The sequence below is a fragment of the Ambystoma mexicanum genome, chromosome 1q, assembly GCF_040938575.1.
Source record: "Ambystoma mexicanum isolate Mex_15411 chromosome 1q, UKY_AmexF1_1, whole genome shotgun sequence".
Taxonomy (NCBI): domain Eukaryota; kingdom Metazoa; phylum Chordata; class Amphibia; order Caudata; family Ambystomatidae; genus Ambystoma; species Ambystoma mexicanum.
Window position 1 is genome coordinate 1,230,624,751 of NC_090922.1, and position 25,816 is coordinate 1,230,650,566.

At 45.7% G+C, this 25,816-nt stretch overlaps 1 protein-coding gene across 6 annotated transcripts in view; it reads right to left on the reverse strand.

The window, feature by feature from the left end:
- Positions 1–25,816, reverse strand: part of EFCAB7 (EF-hand calcium binding domain 7) — a 1,178,320-nt gene that overhangs the window by 924,848 nt on the left and 227,656 nt on the right. For all 6 annotated transcript variants that reach the window (XM_069642000.1, XM_069641997.1, XM_069641998.1 and 3 more), the window contains one exon: positions 10,428–10,615. In XM_069642000.1, coding sequence (XP_069498101.1) covers positions 10,428–10,614 — 187 coding nt within the window. In that variant the 5' untranslated portion in view covers position 10,615. The remainder of the gene's footprint in view (positions 1–10,427; positions 10,616–25,816) is intronic.

Sequence of the window (25,816 nt, forward strand, 5' to 3'; positions counted from 1 at the left end):
GTCCTGGCCACCTGGACGACAGATCCACAGGCACTGGTAAGTGAGACACCTTTGTGTTTCTCACATAACCCTTACCTTTAACACTATGCCTTGACAACAAGTGCACTTCACTACACCCTTGCAAAATGTGTTTTAACCAGTATGCTGACACCATAACTCAAACAACTCATTGGGTTTCTTAAGGGTTCACAAGCCTTGCATTCAACTCTCATGGACAATGATTTTCACTACCATCAAGAGTTCCTGCTGAGCCCATGTGTCTAGTATTTGCCAAATCAAACTCATCCAGTCAAGTCAAAGAGGAAAAAAAACAATGTCCATAACCAGCCTTCTCTATTTACTTTTATTTGCTCAAATATCGGGTTTGCTATTTAATATCACTTTCAACTGTCTCCTTATCTCGTACAATCAAGGCAATTCCGTATTTGCAGTATCCCAGACATTGTGCTCATTTTGATATACTCCTTCGTATCACCTATGATCTTGATATTCTATTCTTCACCCAAATCTTTTGCATACTACTCAATTCTAGTTCAGAGACACTCCCCGACACACTAATGCAGTACCAGCAGTGCTTCCACTCTGTTTTCCATCTCTGTCTAGTCTCATGCCTCCAGTAGATTTAAAAATAAAAACATCTTTGGTTGTATCTGCAATAGATAGTTCTTGACTTCATCAAATTGTGTTTGTTTTCTCTTTTAGAAACGCAGTACAGATCATTTTTGGGGTCTTAAAAGTAACATGTTAAAGATAGAATCCAAGCCTTATTGGAGTTCTTGGTTTTCACTCGTGGACCAACTTCAACATGCTGTAGAGGAGCAGGTGGGCATATCATCCCTAGCTCACGCTCCCTCACCTCCATCATATTGGAACAGCTGGAGAAGATCTCTATGTGGGACAGCAGGTATCATCTCAATGCCACATCGAGTGTATGAGAGACGATCTGCACTCAGACACCAGTATCGAATGTGTCCTCGCACTGAAAGGGTGGAAGGATGTCTGCACACACCATCGGACATCAAAGAGTTAGAAGTGACATTTTACGAGAGCAGAGTGACATCATGAGGTAGACACGAAGACACACAGAAACTATATGCAAATACTTAAAGAATGAAGATGTAACTGGAGTAATGAGAGAAACATGTAATTGAAGATGAAGAAACCATACACACCAAAGAAATGTGTGAATAGAGATAAGTGAATGCATATACGCAGAAATGCAATGTAGTTGCGACATATAGAAGCTTGCTGCAGAAGAAAATACATTGTGGCTAAGGCAGCCATGAAAGAAAGATGGACCAATCAAGCTACCTCAGAGACAGACCAGGGTTGCAGAGTCAGGACACAATGGAAAAACAGCTTTGTGTGAGGAGTAAAGAGGAGTCTATTGGCCTTGGATCAAGTATGCCACTTCAAGGGATAATTGCAAGGCACACAAAGGGAGTCAAGAGATGAACAAGTTACTCTCTTACCTGGTAACGCTCTTTCGATGGGATGGTCCGACGACGTATTCCATATCTATGACAGTAATCACCACACCTGTGCCGCTTCGGAAAATCTTCGGCGTCTGCGTCCTGCGTCGATGACATCGATACGCTGCCCTCGAGGACCTCCTCCGATGGCCGACGTCACTGGATGTTATAAGTAGGACGCACGACGCCCGTAGCCTCAGTTGTAGTTTTTTCCCAGAACGTGTGGCACCAGTCTTCTGCCAGTCTGACACACAAAGCCTTGCGGAAACGTAAGCTGCAATCGCATAAGAAATTCTGTAGCGGGGAAGGCAGCGAGGGAGCGATATGGAATACGTCGTCGGACCATCCCATCGAAAGAACGTTACCAGTTTAGAGAGTAACTTGTTCTTCGAGGGGATTGGGTCCTCTGACATATTCCATATCTATGACAGACTCCCAAAGCAGTACCAATGCAAGGAGGTGGGACAAGAATTTAGAAAACAGAAATTTAGAATGCCCAATCAAATTGCGGAGTAAAGGACCACCTTGCCAAAGGCCAGATCCTGCCCACGGATGGAATCGAGGGAGTAGTGACGTACAAAAGTATGGACCGAAGCCCAGGTGGCTGCACCACAGATGTTACGAATAGGAACACCCCTCTGTAGGGCGGTAGAGGCAGCCATACCTCTGGTAGAATGGGCCCGGAAGCCGACAGGTGGGTCCTTGACCGCCAAGCGGTAACACTCAGAAATAGCCAGAATAATCCAGCGAGACAAAGTCTGTTTCGTCACAGCTTGTCCCTAACGCTTTCCAGCGTAACCAATGAAGAGTTGATCGTCCACTCTGACCCGGGACATGCGTGAAATATAAAAGCTTAAAGCTCTCCTAAGATCGAGCCTACGGAGCCTCTCCTCTTCCTTACCAGGATGTGGAGGAGGATGAAATGCCGGAAGAACAACCTTCTGGCCTAAATGAAATTCCGACACCACTGTCGGAAGAAAGGAAGGACGAACTCTAAGGACAACCCTGTCCTTATGAAACACAGTGAAGGGTGGCTTAACTGAAAGTGCCTGTAACTCACTCACTCTGCGAGCGGACGTGACCGCAACCAAAAATACAGTTTTAAGAGTTAACAGTCTCAAAGGGCATGAATGCAAAGGCTCAAATGGAGCACCCATCAGAAACTTGAGAACAAGGTTCAAATCCCAACCGGGCACCTGGAAAGGTGACAGAGGGAACACATTAGTGAGCCCTTTCAGAAACAGAGAAATTAAAGGAATTTTAAAATAGGAACACTCTTCAGACGAGCGCTTAAATATGGACAGCGCCGCCAGGTAACCTTTAACGGTACCCACTTGCAAGCCCCTGTGGGCCAAAGAAAGCAAAAAAGACAGAACCATGGGAATGTCACATGCAAAAGGATCCACATTCTTAACCCTGCACCAGTCACAGAACTTACGCCAACGGCAAAGGTACAGGGACTCCTCCATCACGTCTTCAGGGAGGTCCCAATCCTTATACCTCAACCTTTCAGAAACCAAGCGTGAAGGTTGAGGGATCTGACCTCTGGATGGAGAACCTGACCCCCCTCCCGTGAGAGCAGATCATCTCGGTAGGGAAGACGACGTGGAGGGCAGGTGAACAACACGTCCTTCGGGCCCACGCCGGAGCAATGAGGATCATCCGGGAACCGAACCTCCGTAACCTCCGCAGTACTTGCAGGATGACGGGGACTGGAGGAAACGCGTACAGCAGTGGGAATGACCACTCCACCACGAACGCGTCTCCTAAGGCTCCTTTTGGAGGAAATTCCCACAAGCAGAACCTCTCGCCCTTCCGGTTAACACTGGAGGCGAAGAGATCCACTTGAGGGGTCCCCCAAAGGGCGAAGATCTCCAGGAGAATCTCCTGAGCCAACTCCCACTCGTGAGAGATTGCGCTCTGCCTGCTCAGAGCGTCCGCCGTCTCGTTTTCGTCTCCGGCCAGATGAACTGCCGAGATCGAAACTTCCTGCTGGATTGCCTAGAACCAGAGCTGCATCGCCTCCCTGCATAGAGGAAGTGACCCTGCTCCCCCCCCCTTTTGTTGAGGTAGTGCATGGCCACCGTGTTGTCCGTCAGGATCAGGACATTCTTCCCTCACCCAGTCAGCAGAAAAGCCTTCAGGGCTAGACTGACGGCCCTCAGCTCCAACAGATTGATATGGAGTCTGGACTCCGACAGAGACCAACGACCGCTGACTGTCAACTCGTTGGCATGAGCTCCCCATCCCGTGGAGGATGCGTCCGTCACAATCGTCACCTCCGGCCAGGGTAGCCAAAATGGAGCCCCCTTCATCAGGTTGCCTTCGACGGCCCACCACAGAAGGTCCTGGGTGACCGACGACGGCACCTGAACAGGGTCCGACATCCTGCCGGAGGACTGAGACCACTGGAGCTTGAGTGCCCATTGCAAAGATCTCATCCGCAACCTGGCCTCTGGCACCAGAAGAATGCAGGATGCCATGAGGCCGAGCAATCTCAAGAACTCGAATGCTGGGAGACTCTGGGCAAGCTGAAACTTGTGCACCATCTGCTGAATGTGATGAGCCCTCACCTGGGGTGGAAAAAACTGCCCCAGGGACGTGTCGAGCACTGCTCTGATGTACTGGAGCCTCTGAGTTGGTGCCAAATGGGACTTCTTTAAGTTGAGGGAGAAGCTCAGCTTGTGGAGGGAGTGGCTGACAGATGATCCAGGATTTGCTCGGGAGAGCGCACCCTGATCAACCAATCATCCAGGTAGGGGTAGACGTGAATCCCCCGTTTCCTGAGGTGCGCTGCCACCACTACCATGAGCTTGGTGAAGACCCTGGGGCGGAGGTCAATCCGAACGACAGGAGCCGAAACTGAAAGTGCAAGTCACCAACCGCGAACCTCAGGTACTTCTTGTGCTTTGGATGTATCGGCACATGAAAACTAGCGTCCTTGAAGTCGAGAGACACCAACCAGTCCTGAAGTTGAAGGGCCTGGAGGACTTGAGAGAGAGTAACCATCTTGAACTGGTCCTTCCTGGGGAGTTTGTTTAAACCGTGCTAGTCAATGATGGGTCTCAATCCCCCGTCTTTCTTGGAAATAAAAAAATAAGGGGAATACCATCCATTGTTCCTCTCCGCTACAGGCACCAGTTCTATGGCGCCTTTCTCCAGCAGTGATTGAATTTCCTGCGCAAGGAGCGGATCCAGACTCTTCAAAGAGAGATTCCCCGGTGGATTGTCTCGAGGCCTTTGCCGGAAAGGAAGACAGTAGCCGTGGGTTATGATCTCCAGAACCCACATATCTGAAGTAATGGCGCGCCACTCTGCAAGATGCTGCGCCAGCCTTCCCCCAACCGGCGAACCATGGGACATGGCCTCATGACTGAGCTGAAGCGGCTGCGGCGTTGCCTGTGGGCAAAGAGGCAACAGCCTGAGCGGCCTTGGCACCTCGAGTACCTTGTTTTCCACCTCTGGCACTCCTACGGTGGCCCCTTTGACTGGCAGCTCCTCTCGCTTTACCAAAGGATGAGTAATAACGAAAGGAACCTCCCCTCCATTGCTGTCCCCTAGGACGAAAAGGCGGAGCACCCAATGACTTTGCTGCAGCTTTGGAGGTCTGCAACATCTCAAGGCTCTCGTCAGCCTTGCTGCGAAAAAGATGTTCCCTGTCAAAGGGCAAGTTGAGGAGCCGGGCCTGCACATCAGGAGCAAACCCTGGCTTCCGCAAACACGCAAACTTGCGTATCACGGTGCTCGCCGCCATGGACCGGCTGACGCAATCTGCCATGTCCAACCCGACTGAACGGCCTCACACATAGCATCCTTGCCATCCTGGACCACGGCAAGGAAACCATCCCGTTCGTCCCCTTAGGGAATACGTTCAGCCGCTAATGAAACACAGTTCCACAGAGTGTGCGTGAAATGTGACAAGGCACATACGGAGTTGGCCGCCTGAAGCGCCATACCCCCTGAAGAAAACACTTTCTTCGCCCAGCTGTCAAAACTCTTGTCGTCCCTATCAGGAGGGATGGTAGGATACAACGCCTGCTTTGCTGGGGCCGCAGCCACCTGCACCACCAAACTCTCCGGAGTGGGGTGCATGGTCAAGTAGCAGGGGTCGCTACTGCCTGGGCGGTATTTTCGCGGCAAAGATTTACCCACTGCCGGGAGACTCTCCAGAGCAGTCCAAGCTGCCGCCACCCTTCTCTGTAGAGCCATATGGAACGGCAGTACCGGGTCAGTTGGTGGACCTTGGTCGAGGATATCCGTAAGGTCATCCTGAAGAAAATCCCCTGGGGGAGCAGACTATCCCAAGTACTTGATGTCCCTAGACATAAGACGCGGTACGAGGAGTCGGCATGAGTGCCAGGCTCAGGCCTACAAAACTCCACCTCCGGAGAGGTGGCCAGCTCACTGGCATTGTGCAGGGACTGCCGCAGGTCCTCGATTTGGCTATGGCCCGAGAGAATCTCGTATGGCACCGTATCAGGAACCATGCCATCATCAGAGCCCTCATCCACCTCCGAAATAAACTCAAGATGGCGGTAAGAAGGCACAGAATGTGGAACAAAGCCATGCTTGACCTTGGCCAGAGCCTTTCTAGGGGATTCCACCGAGCCCCGGGGTACCCCCGTCGAAACAGCCTCAAAAGGCGTCGAGTGAATCGGCGTCGACGTCCAACGCAGCACCGACAGCATCGATGGCGTCGACAGGCCTCGAGGCCGGAGCCCCGAACATGTCCCTCGACAGCCTGGGCGCCGACGGCTTCTTCGAAGGCGGGGTCTCGAAAGAGTCCGTTGATGACCTCGGCGCCACCGGCGTCGACTTCTTCCTCGAAGACACCACAGGTGCACACGGTCTCGAGCGTGTCGAGGACCGGGACCTGGACCGGGCATGACGAGAACGATTCCCCTTGCAGAAAGAACAGAAACTCCAAAGAGTCGAGGCGCGCCGAGATCTCCGAAGCGAACACATTCGCAGAAAAAACGGAACTGAGGCTACGGGCGTCGTGCGTCCTACTTATAACATCCTGTGACGTCGGCCGTCGGAGGAGGTCCTCGAGGGCGGCGTATCCACGTCATCGACGCAGGATGCAGACGCCGAAGATTTTCCAAAGCAGCACAGCTGTGGTGATTACTATCATAGATATGGAATACGTTGGAGGACCCAATCCCCTCGAAATGTCATGTATATAAGACCTATTTCTCTTAGATTAAGCAAAGAAGAAAACATCTGCAAGAGCCAAGTATTGGACAATCAAAGATGCGAAAAGCCTATGCAAGATGGGGTAAGCAAGTCTCCAGAGGCCAAGAGTAATGACACCCAGCCTAATTAAAATCAAATAGCAGTAAATAAAAGGTCGAAATTGACAAAATCGTGGTCTCCTCACATGTGATTCAGAAGTCGAAAACAAGGGCTATTCTTTAAGCTCCAGGCGAGGATAATGGTGTACCTACACTCCCTCAACAGTCGAGAACAGGCTGAAAGCTGAACTATACAGAAGAAGCCTACGCTTGGGGCCTGACGGTTGAGAGATGGACTAATTAGGCAAGTGGATAGTAGTCAGACATTGCTCTCTGCACCAGATTTTCGTTTTTCCTATGTGCTGCCAACATGCCGAAAGTCCAAGGTTGGGAAAGAATGCCAACCAATCAGTGGCTCTATGTAGCAACACGCTATACGATGTGGCACAGGCCAACACGCTGCTGTTATTCTGCTATAATTTGTATTATAAGTATTTAGAGATGGTTTAAGGCGTGCCTACCTGATAAGGGGCATCCAGTAATATTACTGATACTTATATGATATTTAGGCACATAGGTTCTCTTAACCAATCCCTCCCTTCAATTGGTTTTAAAGTTTGCCACGCAGAATGACATCATAGCTGATTTATATGGAGGTATAAAGCCTTTGTGTAATCAATAATTGAAGTGTGAGTGCATGGACTACAGTTTATTGTTCGCCAGATTGGCCTACTTTATTCTAAGTTGATAATAAAGTAGTACTTTGCCATATTCTTTGAGTCTGTCCAGTTATTTGGGTCAGAGATCATTATTGGTAATTCCATCTAGCACATGAGACGCATCAAGTTGCTGGAGCACAATGCAGTTTAACTTCAGACCTCCCGTTCTGTGCCCATGAGCATTATGTTCTGCTTTATAAGGGCCTGCTATCAATGACTTTCATGTCCCAAGTTGCCCCTCATTCCCTCCCTCCCAGCCCCCCACTAGTGGCACCTCCAACATCCTCACCCTATATTACTTTCCAACACCTTTCATCCATATGGCAGCAGAGCGCAGGTATACCACCAGAATCTTCATCCCCTGAAGAGCATAGGCAGCACGTTTCCGCATCAGAGCAAACTGACCCCTCATACTGCAAGGCCCTTAGTTTGCCTGCACCAATGCCTGTTCTTGAGAAGTGAAATTCTTCCCTCAGTCACACCTCCAATATCCTTGCTGCCTGATGTCTTCCCAGGTCAGTTACAGTCCTAGTGGCAGCAGCTCAGAGAGTTTTCAACTCTTCAGAGATAAATGTAGTAAGATGTGTGGAGCCACTCTCGCCCCCGACTGTAACTCTGCGCTCTCCGGCTCATGCGGTGCTGGCACCAACCATTGCTGCTCTGCCAGACAACTACTATGCATTGGCCAGACCTTGTTACCCAAGCCAATGTATGGTAGCCGTGGCTCCTCTGAAGCAAGATCGATCGATGCCTTCACCTACAACAGATACTCATGAAATTGCATAGCTCGCCATTCTAATCTCTTGCGTACTTTCCATGACTAATGCTGCCACCTCACTCAGGACTATGCAGAATGGGTTCCCAGTCAAGCCTAATGTATTTCCCATGTTACATCCAATGTATACATATGATATGGCATTTATAACGCGCCTATACACAAGTGTTTCAAGGCGCGACGAGGAAAGGCAGGGGGAACATAGGGAAGACAGACAATGATCCTACTAGGCCAGGTGACATTCAGATCATGCAAGTGCATGGGAAGGGGAAGGAGGGAAGAGCAGTGGGGGAGGGGACAGTGCAGTACATGGGATAAAAAATAACAAGAGTAAAGGTACGGCCAGCAGGTGGCAAGTGCAAGGGTAAGGGCAGACATCAGGTGACAAGTGCTGGCAGTGGGACTGTAGGGATACAGAAAACAGTCCAAGTGTGGGGTTGCCAGGAAGGCAGTGCAGGAGTGCGACTGGCAGAGGAGGGGACCTGGGCCCGAGATCAGAGAGTGGCCAGGTAACCAGTGCAATTTCAGTATTAGCCAGGAAGTCAGGATGGGAGAGGAGGAGAAAAAGCAGAAGCAAAGAGAAAGGTTTTGAGCTGCTGCCGGAACCGGAGATGATTCTCCTCAAGTTTCAGGGAGGCAGTTCCAGAGGGAGGCCCCAGACGAAAAAGAGATCTACCACCAACTCGTTGCTTGGAGAAGCGACTGATCCTGAGGGATTTGGAGCCGGATGAGTAAAGAGCTCGAGAAGGAAGATATTTAGGAAGAGAGAGTTGAAGGTATTGAGGCCCCAGAAGGCCTTATGGACAATGCAGAGGGTTTTGAACTTAATCCTCGCAGCCACTGGGAGCTAGTGCAGAGATTTCAGACCTGGAGAGATACGATCCCTGGGCTTGAGGCCAACGACAAGTCTTGCAGTCCTGTTCTGGATGAGTTGCAGAGGGCAGAGAGAAGCAGGCAGATTTAGAAAGAGAACCCACAGGTTTGGAAGAAGTCAAAGTCCACAGCGCTTGTACACTGAAGAAATTAGTGAAGCACTAAAGCTGCAGGTGGCTGAGGGGTGTGGGAGCACTGCCAGATGCAACCCACAGTTAAGAACCTAAATGAACACAGACAGTTCTCAGTCTCACTGCGCTGAACAGTGCAATAGTGATAGGTGTTCCAAGTAATTCAAAGAAGGAGGGATTTCTCATGAGTCCAATGAGTTTAATAACGAAGTAGCTTGACACGTGTTTCGAGTCTTCATCTGAGGCTGAAAGTTTCAAAAGCTAGCCCAACCAATTACGTATATCATGGCCATGAAATGAAAGTAAGCCCATTTCATTCAGTTCAGCAGCATTGCACAGAGTTCCGCAATTGCGAAGCAGTGAGAGAGTGCATCTGGCACTGGCCATGATATACGTAATTGGTTGGGCTAGCTCTTGAAACTTTCAGCCTCAGATGAAGAGTCGGTGATGATTCGAAACACGTGTCAGGCTACTTCGTTATTAAACTCATTGGACTCATGAGAAATCCCTCCTTCTTTTAATTACTTGGAATACCTATCACTATTGCACTCTTCAGCGCAGTGAGACTGAGAACTGTCTGTGTTCATTTAGATTTAGAAAGAGGCTGTTGCAATAGTCCAGTCTAGGGAGAACCAGAGCTCTGGAGACAGTGAGCTTCTGGGGGAAGGAGAGGAAAGGAAGAGTACCTCTGAGGAGGTGCAGCTGGTAGTGTGACTTCTTAGAGACGTCAGAGATGAGGAGAGAAGGAGAGTGTGGAGTCAAAGATGACCCCAAGGTTTTTAGCCTCACAGGTGGGAGCAGGAAGAGGGCCAAGAGAGTGACAGGAAAGGAGGGAGCGCGTGTGCCGATGAGGAGAATCTCGGTCTTACTGGCATTAAGGCAGAGATCATTGGCGGCACACCACTCCTAGATGGCGGACAGACAATCAGGAGAAAATAAGATAATAAAGAATTGTCCAAGTAAAGGGTGCCTCTTGCTTTAGAATCTTTTGCCATTACATGTTTTCACAGTCAATCTACGAATTGCCATTTCCCACTAAAGAAACTCAACTTGCTGGGTCGGGCTGGATTTCTCCCCCTTCCTGCTTGACATCGGACCACTCCCCCGTTCAATCTATAAAGTAGAAATTGTCTAGCATCACTCTGACCTCCACACTACTTAAAGCATGAACTTCCATACTATTTGCATGCACACAAGATAAATAATGCGCTCTCCATACAAACCTAAACAGAGCTGCTCTTTAGTGTTGATGCTTTCCAAGCTACTTTTAAAAACAGCCAGGTAGGCCGCACGGCAAGTCACGTAGAAGTTCTCCTCCTCACTGGGCAGGGATTTCTGTGCTTCGGGGCTTTCAGAACGTGTAAACTTCTTACTGGTGAGGGGCACATTACTTCCACGAATGTTGGCCATCCTGTGAATGATACATACAATGACCACCTCATTTCCAAAACAAATGGTTTGATTTCTGAAAATTCCTGCATACAGCACAGAGAAAATGTTGGTGCAACTGTTCTTGATTACAAATTACAAGACAATGCACTAGTACAGTGGAGAGAGGGTAGAGTTGGACAATAGCAGATCCAATATTTCTTTAATAAATGATTAACAAAACACTATATGAAATAAGAGTTTTCCATCCAAGGAATTTTTAAAAAGTAAATTTTGGGATGGGGTACTAATTGTACAAATGCATGAAAAAGGGCCATTGAGTTATAAATACCCGAACGAGTGATATATGAGTGATAATTAGTAGTGTATGGTATGTCATACATCAGAGTGAGCTGCACAAAACGACCAGTACAACAAGGTGGTATGTAAAATGTTTTATTCACAACCAATCTTTCCAATCACCCCCAAACAGTCCCAAAATGATGTACAATGTTGGATCAATCTTGGTCTTGAGGGTTTCCTGCAGCCAGCTTCTTCCTGTCCTTCTGGTCTCTCAGTATCAGGATTAAGAGGTTCCCATATCGCGTTTCACCGATTCTCTTTGATCTTTTCTATCAGTGCCGGGCTTAAGGGTTTTGTGCACCCTTCTTCCCTGTGGTTATTGCCTCCCTCTTGTAGACATCGCTGAATTTATCACAGCAGCTGCAAGTATAAGGCTAGCTTTTCATCAAGGATCAGGTAGAACTAGGGGGCAGGTCTCCACCCAACGCCTTTGGGCTGCTTGAAGAGGGCCTTTTCATCTCATTCTCCCATGGTCCAACCTTTACTTTTCTCAGCATCCATCTGTGCTGTGCCTGTTGATCCTTCATATTCTGGCACATCCTCATTCCCCTTCCCACTCTGCATCCAACACCTTCAGATCAGGGTCTTTCCCTCCTCCCCCACTGCCTTGGACCCAGGTGGCCTCCTACAAATGTCATATGCCATCTACTCACTACGGTTATTCTTCTCCAAACTCGTCCTTGTCATCCTGTTCAACCTTTTCCTGATGTCCACCACCATTGTCCTCATCTGCTGCCACCCTCTCTTATTGTACACCCACCGCCTCATCTTTTCTTGCCACCTCCTTCAACCCCCTGATCTGTAACCTACTCTCCAAACTGTTGCCACTGCCTCCTCCCAATATTATCAATTCACAAAAACTGCCTGCCTCATCTGTCTTTAAACCCCCCACGTCATCTGGGAGCCTGTGTTTATATACATTTGCAACCTTTCCATCTGGGCCCGACTCTCCGTAAGAGTTTGCACCGGTCCTGGCATGTTGGTGAGGAACTGGGCTTGGCTGTTAATGGGTTCACCTGGTCTCATAATTGACATGGGACGCAGCCAATCTTTAAAAGGCTGGTCTGCCAATTGGATTTCATAGAGGTCATTGCCATGGTCTTCGGGGGGCCACAGGAGCTGTGGTGTGCTGCTTATTATTTATTTATTTTAACGTTTGTCCAGTGCTGGCCTTACCCAGAGGGTCTCAGAGCACCTTACAAAGTTTTAAAGGGCAGCGATGAAAAGGAAGTTACAAAATGTTCAGGACAGGATAGGATAGGAGATGGCAGGGGAGGTGATGTAGTTGGATTAGGTGTGGAGAAAGGAGGTATGTTTTGAGGCTTTTTCGGAAAGTAATGGAGGATGTGGCACAGATGTAGAGTGATAGGGCATTCCAGGAGTGGGTGCCCACCGGGTGAATGCTCATGTTTTTGTGCATAGGACATTTTGGCTAGATTGTCTGGTGTGGGCAATGATGCAGAGTCCTTTGAAATCAATTCTCTGGGGTATGGGAAGCCAGTGGAGCTAGGAGAGCGCTGGGTTGATGTCAGAGTGTTTGGGTAGGTAGAGGATGAGTCCGGTCACTGCGTTCTTCATGGCTGGCAGTGCGGTGATGGTGCTGTTGGGGAGTCCAGTGAAGAAATCATTTCTGTAGTCCATCTTGGACAGAACTAGTGCTTGGAATGCAGAGCAGAAACCACCAGGGGGAAGGATGCATCTTATCCTGGTTAATGGCAACCACGTGGTCTGTGAAGGAAAGATGGGGGGGGTCCAAGGTGAAGCCTAGGGATTTGGCAGGTGAGGAGAGGGATTTATGTGGGCTGCCCGTGGCAAGTTCTTTGATCCAGGTGGTAAAATCAGGTTTGTGTCTAGTGGGTAGATTAGGAGCGCTCATGGGAAATGTGCCTTCTTTTGAATTCGCACTCTCTGGCAGAGCATTCTTTGGACTGCTACGACCTTCTACAAGATTACTATGCTGACTTTGCTGCTGTCATGGAAACGTGGCTCAAGGACACATCTGACCGTCTATTATGCCATGCCAGCCCTCCTGAATTTAGCATCCCTAGGCTAGATAGGGCCCCTCCCGTATTGACAGAGGGATTGCGCTGACCTATCGTACCGTTTCTGAATGCTCAGTACTGCCTTTTACTCACACCTTAGGCATAGAGGCGCTCCTCCTGCACGTTAAGGTTCCCACTCATGTACTGCGCTTTTTCTCTTAGTATATAGACCACCCGGCTAGGACTCGGATTTTGGTTAAGCCTTTTTAGAGGCTCTCATCGATCTTCGACTACATTACGATTCTTGAAATTGCTTTAGGGGATTTTACTCTCGACCCCAATAATAGCAAAGATCTCTTGGCCGACCGCCTGATGTCTTCCTTGGCAGACTTGAACCTCCTGCAGCTGGTTTCTGGCCCGACTCACTCAGAAAATCACACTCTTGACCTCATATTTGCTCCCCCCTCCATGGTCACTGTCCAGCCTTGGGTTCCCATTACTTGGTCCGACCACCTGGCCGTACCCTTCTCCATTAATGTCTGCCCTGCATCCACAGTACAGGTTCTTCACCGTCACATTTTACGGCGCTGGCGCAATATATTCAACCAAAGAAAGGGGGGGGGACAAAGCTAACCGGTCATTCCTGGACAAGACTACAAACTAGACCGATCGCTGAATAACCATACTGATCTGCAGAACTAGCATGCGAGGGGGGCAGAGTACGAGTGAGTGACTAACGATTCAATAATTTAGAATCAACTGATTTTTCGTACATTTTTATTTAAACACATGAGATTATTACAAAACCAAAAAGTGATCTTATTTTAAAAACTTTATTAAAAATAGAAACACAAACTGAAAGTAATCTCAACTAACTAAAGAGACACCTACACACAAATTCTCATCCACATAATTGCTACCTTGTAACTGTAAACTAAATCATACTCAAATACAGCATAAACAAAGCGGCATAACATATGCACTACAAAAATACTGACATTAAATTGGACACCATATTTGTTATGTGTTAATTTGTAAGCGCAATGTTGTGATGCTCTGTTCTGACCCGACATGTTTCTGGCTTGACTGGCTTTGCCTCTGCCTCAGCCATTCTTAAATGCCTGCATTGGTTGTACATCGCGCCTTCTACCAGACTGGCCCCGAGTGCCTGCGGACTGAATTCATCTATGTTATACTTATACATATATATATATATGTATATATATATATATATATATATACACACAAACACACATACACACACACACACAAATAAGGCTTTAGCCATTTTAGCCATGAATAGTGTATCCATGGACGAGCTGAACCCAAGTTGGTTTATTTTTAATTTCCCCCACAGTCATGGAGCCCCCCAGCCCACTGTTTTTTTGTGTTGTGGGCTATTGGGGACGGATGAGTATGGTACATCTAACCCACCGGGTTATGTGCCCTAAATAAGGCTGGGTCGTTTCAATCCATTAGTTGACCCACAGAGTTGGAAATTGTTGATTGAAGTACATGTTGTATAAATAGAAGCATTTAAAAAAAATATGCAGGTGTTAAAATATCGTTTCCACGTTGTACAGAGTAATGGCACGCGGTATTAGTAAAGTCGGTGCTGGGTCGGAACTGGCTGTGCCACGCGTTCTCATTTATGGATTTATGTCATTTTTATTATCTTTTTGTGTGAGGATGTGGTGGACTCATTTGTGGTTTGATTGCGGATGTATGCCTGGGGATTCGGTCGTGTGTTAGGTGTCTGGTGTGCAGAAACAAACGTCTCTGCCTTTCACTTTTGTTTGTTCCATTATTAAACTTTTTCCTGATATTGGCGTATGCTCATGACTGCTGTTTTGTTCTGAACTGGATTTGTATACATTGTTGTTCTATTGTGTGATTTGTTCTGGCTCAGACTTTTTTTGTGTTCCAGCTTCAGTCCTGCCATTAGCGCTGTGATGCCCTAACTGGTGTAGGTTTGCTATTTATAAATATACATAACAATCAAGAAGGCAAACAAATTACATGCCTCGCGAAATCTACTCGCCCCCAGCATTGGCTGATACTTTTAAGATGGGCGGAGTATCATTCTTATGGCGCTCAACCTTGCTGGCAAGCATACCTAGGGTGTTTGTTTTCAATCAATATTTAGCTTTGAGCGCATTTGATGTAATTCTCAGCTGTCCACTTGGTGGCAGCAGTGCACACAGCATTTAAAAGTCTCATTTTGTTTTTGCATCAAAAAATGGGCATCAAATACATTTTTTTTCTCCTTTTTTAATGGGGGGGGAGGGTCCTCCGCGACCCCCGTTTTTTACCCTTTAAAGCACAAAAAAAAGAAAAAAAATTAACCCTTTAAAAACATTTTTTCCGATGCAAATCCCTCGATGCAAATGAATTTGATGGAAAGACCATTTGTGGACTACTAGATACTGTCATAACAATACATTATTTCCAGTAATTCTTCTAAATGGCAACCAAGTGGAATCATTGAAATAAAGAATAAGATTTGTAGCCAAGAATATTTTACGCCCTAGTAAACTAGTGCCCATTATATGGGACACGGGCCATGTACGGCCGCACCAGGGAGAGGACTTTCATAATGAAATGCAGCGGCTTCAAGTGCTTGAAAAGCAGTAGAAACCAAGCTTGCTACACTGCATTATGAAAATTGTCAGCTCGTTTGTTCGGGAATATTGCGGGCCCTCTTTTGGCTCTGAACATGCATTACTTGTCTGCATTTCTTTCGAGACACGTAGCGTCAATCTGAAGCCAATAGTCAACCAGCAATAAGGGATCCATACCCACATACATGGGCTTGTGCTGTTGGTGTCACTGTTGCCAGATGATTGAACGGCCACCATAGAGACCATGACTGTCTTCAGTCATCTAAACCTAGTAATGCCTGCCTGCACTCTTGGCTTACCCATAGAGCCTCGCTGCCCGCAGCCCTTGGCTTCACCACACAAGGTAAGAGAGAGAGTTAGTGCCAGCTGTGTGAAAGTGAGACAGAGGGTGGGGGCTGAGTACAGGGCCCTGACATGTGTTTCACAACCATCCTGGGCAGTGGGAGTAGGAAAACCAACCATGTTAAATACGCTCCTTGGAAACAGTAAACCCATAATGAAGTATTGTATGCATGCTACATGACTAGGGCAGAAGTCGATGATACAAGCAGGTGAATGGCATCCGTCCACTTTTCTAACAGGGCGCAGTGAGAAACCTAAAGGTGTCTCACCTGCTAGTCCACAGGGATATGTCATCCAGGTGGCCAGGACACAGCCATCACTTTTGGATCCAGTTCCTGGGGGTAGACTAGTGCGGAAGGATCACCTGGATGTGGGGTCCTTGGGGAGTAAAGTGGGACACGGGAGGGCGAGACACGGTATCCCCTCCCCTGTAACACCTTTACCCCATCCTACCAGGTAGGATATTTAGACACTCAACCGCCCGCCCCCTTTTCCAGCACAAACACTTTCTCATGGACACCTCACTGGGAGAGAAAACAGACTACCGCCCAAGCTGCATTCCTGACATGTCCCAATACAATGGTCGGGCAGAGACAGGTAATTACTCATCATTAAACACACCTGATTTCCATCACACTTCCCCACACAGATAAAAGGCAGAGCACAAAAGCACACTCTAAGCGAAGCAAATCACACGAGGAAGCAGCAGTTCCAAGATGGCAGTTTAATACCAGGAGAAAGATGGCAAGACCGAAGAGGATTACAGGAAGGGAAGTGCCCTTGACCTTTTCAGAGGAAGACAGTTACTTTCACGAGCCTGGACGAATAAGAAAATGCAAGACCCGGAATCAAAGCTGAAAAAACCTGCGTGGTGTGTCGGGGGTACCCGGGATCTCCTGCGTCGATAGTCAAGACGGGGAGGATAGTTTTCCAACGTGTTACTGTCCTCAGCTCCTACAACGAAGCAGCACCAGTAAAGTCAGCACAGCCGGTGAGGTGGGGAGACTGATACCAGACTGGTCTATGTTGAAGTCAAGGTTTCAAGCAGCAACATTGTATAGTGAAACTGAAGAGAACAGCGTATGAAGCTTATGTGGCAAGTGACGCGAATATGATAAAACAGCTGTGTGATTGACTTTAAACCAAAATACAAAACCGTAGACCGAGTGGTCCGTCTGTTATTCGACTTAGAGGTGGAAAATGTTATAAAGAAAAGGAATTGTAAAATTGAAGTGGTCCTGCAACGGGTCAAGCAAAGCTCTGGGCACATTCGAAAGTCGATCTGAGCCCGGCAGAGGAAGATCAGCTAAGAACTTTGTGGTACAAAACCTGTGTTAAGAATTTACACTTGTAATTGGTCCAAACCTGACGGAGGAAGACTAATTATGTTAAAGGGTGTAAGCTCGGCTGAGGAGGGTCCGGGGTGAACCGTGAGTCACCAGAGAAAGAATATCATACAAACATTGTGAAGGAGGATCTGAGCCCGTATGAGGGAGATCTAAGGTGAATCACCTCAGAAATTGGAGTACTTGTGAAATCTGAAAGAGGAACTTTTTTCGGTTTGTCGCATGAGACTTGGGCACAGAAGGCCCTGATGCAAATGATTGAACTGTATCCTTGTGCTACAGAAGCCAGAGACAGCGCTAAGCTCAAGTGAGCAGTCTTGCACCATGCAAAAAATGTGGGGAAGGAAGGCCAACGGTTTACATCCGGACATATCTTTCTTTTCTAACATTATTTCCCACACTATTTGGATTTAGAGGAAAGGATTGGCAATAGGCTTATAAGTATATGCCCTTTTATTTTGACAAGTCACCAGTAGGACAGAATTATTATTTGATGGTCGTAGCTTGCTCCCATCTGTAGATTTAGGATTAGATAGCCATTCGTCAACCCTTGTTTGAAGTTCAATAAACACCCTTGAACTGTGGTCACTTGTGTCAGTCTTACTGTTGATACCATGCCTTTGTTACGGTGCTCACCATCCACCTTGTGTTTTAGGGGATGAGAGTGAAAGTTGTTCCTGCCTCATGCTGCATCAATTGTTTATCAAGTTTTTAAACCTTGTCCAGGCGACCACAATAATAAAGCTATAAATGTGTGTAGGATATATCTCCAATTGGCGTTTTGCTAGGCAGTGACCATTTCTAAACAGATTCTTTGGTTTAAAAGATGATCACAACCTTATATGGTGCACAGCTTTTAAATTAAAAGAATCAATTTCAAAATAGTCCTAGCCAAGTACAAAGATTATAGGCAATATTTTACACGCATTTATTCTGGTGCCCTCCGGTCGTGTGGGGAAGAACAGGGCTTAGCAAACTGCTGATCTGTTTTAGAGGCTCAGCCTCTGTATTTAAGCTATGTTAAAGGAACATATCCCTATTTTATTTATTTTTTGAGTGTTGAGTCCCATTTTCTGAAAAGAAGATTAGTTCCATGCACTTTCCTCATTTAGAAAAGGCCAGTTTAATGACATTAGCATATGAAATTTTGATGTGTCTCTTCCAATTGAATAGGTTACGGATTTAAAGACATGGCACACTCCAGACCAGGACTCTTTCCGCTGGTGAGGGATGCGGTGCACAATAAAAATGCTTTTAATTTATTGATTTCGGATTCTTCTTTGATAAGGCACCCAACCCGTCTCTCACACCCCACTTGACAAACACCCCGTTTCGAAATGGACCATGTGTAATACAATATTTATTTTTAAATTCAAAATCAAACAAATCAAAGGTAGGGCAGCAATCACATGTGTGGTTATAATATACAGCAAAATGTTATTATACACTTAATATAAGTTTGACATTTGACACATAAATTTAAATGGATGTGGAAGCAAAGTCACTTTTTGGACATACATATAGCTGGCACAACTGTTAGGCACTCCTCCTGCAACAATTCCCCAAACACGTGCTGGCTAAGTTGTGTGGGTGGCAAGGAGCGGCAAAATCAGAGTGAAAAATCAGATTGGAAATTCGACCTACCACCCCAGAATGGGAGGCCAAAACGACATGAAAAACCCTTGAAAAACAAGCAAAATGACACTCGGAAATCACTGGATAATAAGAGGTCAGTTAACATGTGCGGTAGAATGGATAGTACAAGAATTTGTGTTGCTGTACTAAAAGGCAAGAAAGCTTATAAACTATAGGGCAGGGAACTACAACAACACAAATGCAGGTAAGAAAATGGACTGGCAGAATCGCAGTTTCTTTTTTTCTTCACGGTTTTAAACCAGCAAACAACTAAGGAAATGAGTTTAACAGTCAAATCGAAAATCGTTTTTTCTGCTGAGTGACAAAGGCACATACAAGGTAGGTTCCTGAAGTGAAAGGATGACTTTTTATGGGGTGGTAGTATGGGTTTCTTTATAGGAAAGGTAAATCGGATTTTAGAATGAAAACAATTTCACGGGCAAACTCGGTTTTGTTAACAGAAATGATTCGTTCTACTGAAGCTATACTTTAGTGACTAGATCATTAAAGAAAGACACTGCACACAAGGAGGTTAATTTGCAATGTTAACCAATTCGCGCCGCATTCCTCTTTATATGGGAATTAATTACTTTGTCTAAAAATGGTACTAAGGAATTACGCGCTGTTCAAATCATGTCAGCTAACACCTGGAGACTAACACAGATTCTTCTAAGGATAGGATAAACTAAGGATGCTGACAATTTGGGGAGATTACTAGGGTTTCTTATAGGATTTGGACAGGATGCAAGTTAACAGAGCAGTGTATGCAGTTTTTGGTGCTGGTGAGGGTGATGCTTACAAAATGCACTGGAGTTGGGTTATTGGGACAGCTTAGCTGGGTCTCTGGACAGCAAGGCCAGGGTCTGGTCACTGGGCAGTGGCTGGGCTCTCCTTTATAGGAAAAGCTGGGCAAATGGGGTCTGGTCTCTGGATTCTCCCAAAGGGGATCAGCATCCTCTTTTCACCCTGGATTTGTGGTTCTGCCTGAACCTAGATGGGTGGTTCTGCCTGGATGTAGATCAGGATGGTGGTTCTGGATCAGTGGTCTGCCTGGATCTGTATCAGCTACCTCTAGATCTGGGTGCGTCTTGGAGTCTTGCAGGGGAATTTTGAATATCTGGAATTTTGAATGTCTGTATTTTTGAATGTCCTAAAACTCCCTATGCCTCCTTATAATCGGCAGAATGACAGGATTTTTACAATGGAGGCGGAAGTAATCTGAACATACCTCTTGGAGGGGGACAGGTCAGGCTCCGAGTGTCCCCTCCTCCCTGCGGGTGGATTGGTTCCAAGAAAGTGACATCAGTTCAAGTGTGTGCATTTTATGACTTGCTTTGTTTCACCACAGTTACTTTTACCAAAATAAAATATGGAACAAAACCCTTATATTTACAAACGTCACCATTATAAAAATCAGGTAGACAAATCCCATATTTCACATGGAATATGCTCGTTCAAAACGCCCAGTCTATGCGATTTTGCTTTGCCCTTTTGGCACTCTTTTGCAATTTCTCATGGAAAATATTTTATTTTAAATTCTACAAATAGCTACACATAAGCCTAACGGTGTCGGGCATATTTTCATCAGGTTTCATATCTGTGCCATTTACGCTTTCCCCAGAAATGCCTTTTTACTGCCGTTCACGTCCACCACATGTCAGGAAGACCCACATTGTCTTATGTTACTTGTGCAAAAATTACATCAAAACAGTCATAATTTCACTTCACTGCTTCTTTAGATTACTGAAATAAATTTCTTAATGTAAAAAGTCTTTTCAATCAAATGGGCTGGATTTGTCCCCAAATGTGGGCTGTCTTTCCAACCCCCCAGCCAAATGTCTTCCCTTGGTCAGCTTGCACAGGGGTTGCCATGACTCCCCTTTGAAGTCCTCCAGTTTGAATGGAAGGGAACTCACTTCTTTGTGAAGAGCTAATTCCCCTTGGTCCATTGTCCCTTGCTGGGGAAATGCCGGCCAGTCTGACGAGGCCACAAATTTCCACACCTTGGCCCTTTCGCATTTGTAAAGGGGCATCCTTTCCCATGGGCCTTGATTTTTTTTTTTCTCTCTTTCTTTCTCAGAACCAAAGGCCTTTTGTAAATGATATAATATACATTTAAACCACCCCAGCCCCACATATACTGTTTCTGTGTGAATATTGGGATGATTTCACATTTAGCTTTCAAAAGAGCAGTTTTCTTACTTTTGCAAAAGCAGGTTTCACACGTGTGTTATTTCAGTTCATTTTGAGATTCCCAAAGCTGTTTCTGTAGCACACATTTCCTTTGGCATTAACTTTCTGAAAGCTATTCATAGCTCTGGTCAGTTTCTGTTACACAGGGATATGCTTGGCAAATGGGTTCTTTGAAACTGACACACAGCATTTGAGAGAGCTTCATTTGAAGTACTTTGCGTGAGTTCATTTGTTTCCAAAAGTAAAGTCAAGCCATGTTTCAGTAGAAATCCAAATTCTTTGCCTTTCAAGTGGTTCCCTGCACATCAGTTGCTCTGGGAATGCTTTTGCCTCACCTCTTGCTATGGAGTAGAAATTAAACATGCCAGGAGGGGTTCCTTGAAGGGCACAATCTTTGTGGAAAATGAATCAAGAGCAAATTTCAAAGCCGTCTTGGGAGTCATGTGCGCACTTTTAGTATTCAACATGACAGAACAGAAAAAGGTGATGCTGTTCTGAGCAGAGGTAATTTTCTGCTGGATTTAGATGAAAGAAGCAAATGCAGCCATTCTTTGTAGTGGCACTGTTGACAGCTTGCCACCCCTGCGCCAGGGAAAGAAAGCAAAGCTCCTTTCGGGTGAAATGGGGAAATGTGTTTTTTTGTTGTAAGGGGGTTTCTGTTGGGGCTGGCAAATGTACCCCACAAATATGTTAGATGTGCAAGGTAAGGTTATGAGAGTTAAGCAGTACTTTTAACGTTTCATCTGTCGCCATGTTTTTTTTTTAAAGAATGTGCTTGCCGAGATGTTCTAAAAAATGTTAATATGTTAATATTAAAAAAATGTAAACTGCCACTAGTTCTTACTGTCATGAAAAGGCACGCTACATTGCTGGTCATGTTTCTTAAATTAGTCACCATGTTTTCTCAATACAAGAAAATGATGTCATTAGGTTTATAGGTCAAGTGCATTTCGCTTAGGTCGACTAGATAAACTAAGTTACTCGATTTAGTAGGATTTTAAAGGTTTTTCGGGGCCTGAGAAATTACAAGCAAAGCCCACCAGAAAACAAAGAACTGGTATAGGATAGCACTTTGGGTACTTGATCAGGGGTGTTCAGGCATGGAATTGCGGTTATACCAATGTTAAAAAAAGATAGGTCTTTAAAGAAAAGGATTGAATAATGGGCTTATACGTCACTTTGATCCCAAATGTGGACCAGGGTGACAGGGCCTCTTGACTAACTGTTTATTGAGCAGCCACCCTCAACAGACGAAGTTCCATCCCTCCCCAAGCGTCACACAATAAAAGGTTAATTTCAGTTCTTTTATTGAGCCCTATCTCAGCCTCATATCATACCCCTTGGATCCCTCCCCCTGAGCCATCAATGAGCCAAGAACCAGGCTGGTGTACAGAAAATAGATTTGTATTTATTTAAATTATAGGTAATAGAAATCGCACTAAACTACACACGCCACCTTTGTGGCTCACAATTAACTTCTTTACAAAAAAAAAGAATTAAAATGAATTTAAAAAGAAAAAGAAAATCACACCAATGGGTCGGGAAGAAAAATTACAATAGTTTCCTTTCTACGGATTTCATTTCAAGAAATAATTAGCGCTGGTCAGAATCATAATCAATTTACAGATGTAGTACTTAAAATGTTAGCAGTTTGGTTACAGATTTGGACAAATGCATATGGCAATTACTATTGCACCGATTCCTTTGCACAAAATAAACATAGGGTGATTTAGCAATGGGCTGTTCAAACCCCCGCTACTTCAGTCTTTGTGGTGGGACAAATCAAGAAATTGGATGATTGAAGAATATGGGATTTCTGACCCCTCTCCACACAAAGGCCTGTGTTGGGGAAGCTGTATGGTACAATGGAAAGGATTATTTTTTCAGTTTTGGCTTAGGAACAAAGGCATCCCTCTTCCTAAAGGTAGTCAGGGTTAACAGGCAAAATAGGAGTACCCAATTACATTAGTCTATAGTTTTCAGAGCACACCGGGAATGAGCTTTGTTAACACCCCCTGCGTTGTTCTGCCAAAGGGAATTTAATATTTATTTAGGTATATAGGCTATGGATCTTCCCAGGTTTACCGCCCCCACCTACAATAAAGGGAAAGATTTAATGCCAGCAGATTCCCCCAACTTTTGGTTACAAAGGGCTCAATTCCACACACATTGAACAACTGTGTTTAAAGATCAGGAACACCAGCTGCATTTCAGAACCCTCTGTAAAAAGAGGGTAGGAGTCTGACCACTCCACTCTCATGGATGGCCTCCACCATAGGACCCAATCAGCTTTTAGGACTTCCCAGCAATAGACAGCTAAACCCATGGGCAATCTCTGCATAATCTCCTTTTGGTGTTTCCTTGTGGCTGTCAGATGGTAAATTTAATCAGCTCCTTACACAATGGAAATTGTAGGTGCTATCCTTTCCTCATAGTGCATCCACTTTATATAGCAGTGATGACACATTAAGTTTACAATCTTGGGGAGTTCCCTGCAAGAGTTCTTGCACCCAGGATTGGACAATTACCATTCTCTCTCCTCCCAAATCATCCCTCACTAAGGATTGTTTTAAGAGTCTGGAACAAACATATGGCAGCTTCCCCTTGAAATCCCCTTTTGTTTCCATGTCTGCTTTTGGTCAAAATTTAGTTTTATAGCAGAACCTAATAATTTTACTAGTAACTGCAATGATGTACATATAGTCCTCTTCAGCAACTCATGGGGAATTTTAAAGGACAGCCATTTACATGTCATGTTGCACGACCGTGTGGCAAATTTCTGCCGTTTACACAAAATGAACAACAATTATAAACAACGCAATTTACTCCCAAAAGTACTAATTTTACCCTCCACCAGTTCGCCAACTCTTGAATTTGGTACTATTTATGCTGATGATGACGTCGACGGTAGCCCTGGAGGGACATAGACTACATGACACTGCATACAGCACCCTCTGTTGAAAAAATAATTCTGAAGCAGCAAAGCTGGAGAGATGTATTATCATAAAATCAGGAATACATGTGTCATGACCACGGGACTTTTCCATGGAATTTCCCCTAGGAGGTCTTGGGCTGCAGCGTATCATTCCTGGGCTAAGAGCAGAAAGGACACTGTGGCCAATGGTAATTCCAGCATTTCCGCATCACTCAATATGGCCGCCAGGCGGCCGTTCCTGAATACTGCAGAGTGTTCCAGTGGTGTGGGCTCTGCGAGTATTTAAGCCCCTCCCCTCTGTTGAGCTGCGCTTCGCGTCCTCTTGCTTATTAGCGGACGCTTACCGCGGTTCGTTCCTGACAGGAATCCTCTGTTCCCTGTACCCCTTGTTATTCAATATAGTTGTGCCCGCCACATTCACAGTTCATTCTTTGTAGTTCCATATCTAGTTCGAGTCTCAGTCCGGTCCCTTGTTTTGTGTGTCCTGTGAGAGAGTGGCGTTCTTCTGTGAGGAAATAATCCGGAGAAGCCGTTCTACTATTCCCAACCTACCGCAAGTACTGCTCCCATGTCAAGCATAATTATTATGTTCAGTTCGTATTAGCGCAGTCTTTGTAGTTTTGGAACGCTTGCATTTTTGTAGCCGCGCTTCACTCTTGTAAGCATTATTAACGCTGTGGTTGTGAATGCGAATTGTTTTTTCCCGTAGTTGGCGCATTTAGTCACAGTAGCTACGTTTGTACATAACATTAGGGCGTGCACAGTGTCAAAACATTATCATTAGTTTCCTTCACGCTTGTGCTCCAATTTTCATTTTAGTTTTGTGAGGAAAGAATTTTGCATAGCGTGTTGCTTTACAGGAGGTGCTTTTGTTGTTGTTCGAGCGTAAGGTGCACTCACTCCCTTGCCCCTTCCCCAGACACATAAGGAACATTGTGAGGTAATTACTGGTGTAGGTGGCATTTCCTTCAGAATTGGAGTCTTATCCCTCATTTCCGTCCTAGCGACTTGGTGTCGATATAATCCTGGAACCTTTTCTAGCATCCTAATTAGCATCTCCTGTGGTTATTGGAACGCTCTAGTACCTGTCCAACCAGAGTTAGTTCCTTTCCTCCTCATTAATTCAGAGCCCATCTTCAGAACTTGCTCCCCTGCTCAGAAGAAGGATGGAGAGCCCATCATAACATAAGTAGAGGTGAGCAGGGTGAACTCAGCAGGGAGGGAGAGGTTACAAGTGAGAAGACTATTCACAGCTTTTACATAGAATCTACACTCAACTGTTTTTTGTCATATACCACAGATTTTCTGCTTAATGAATGCAAGGAAAAGGTGTAGTGAGAAAACCACGCACCCAGAGAAGAGTAGTTGATGTTATCAGGAGCAGTGTTCCCACAGAGCCCAAGGTAAGCGTTACAACATGAGAGGACAGAATCCATTTGAAACCCATTTTAGCTGGTCCTTACAGTTCCCTAGGATACAGATGGAGGATTTTTACTTCAACAAAATCGCCTGGAAATTATCTAAAAAATGATACATAAATCAATGCAGTAAAACTTGTGGTTGCTGGGAAACAGGCCTAAGTTATAATAGTCCTTTCAAATGAATTGTAAATCTTTATGTTAAGGTAAATACAAGCTCTGCTTCTTCCAAGCAATTTGTCTCTCTTGACCAGCCAGTGACCAGAGTTTTTATTAGTCTCTTTGTTGTTTTAAGTTGGTTGTTTGACGTTGATGGCTGCAGATCGTAAATGGGGGATGCATTTGCTAAACAGAGATCTCCCACTGCAGATAATGAACTGGGCTGACCTTATGATGTCACAAGGCCAGC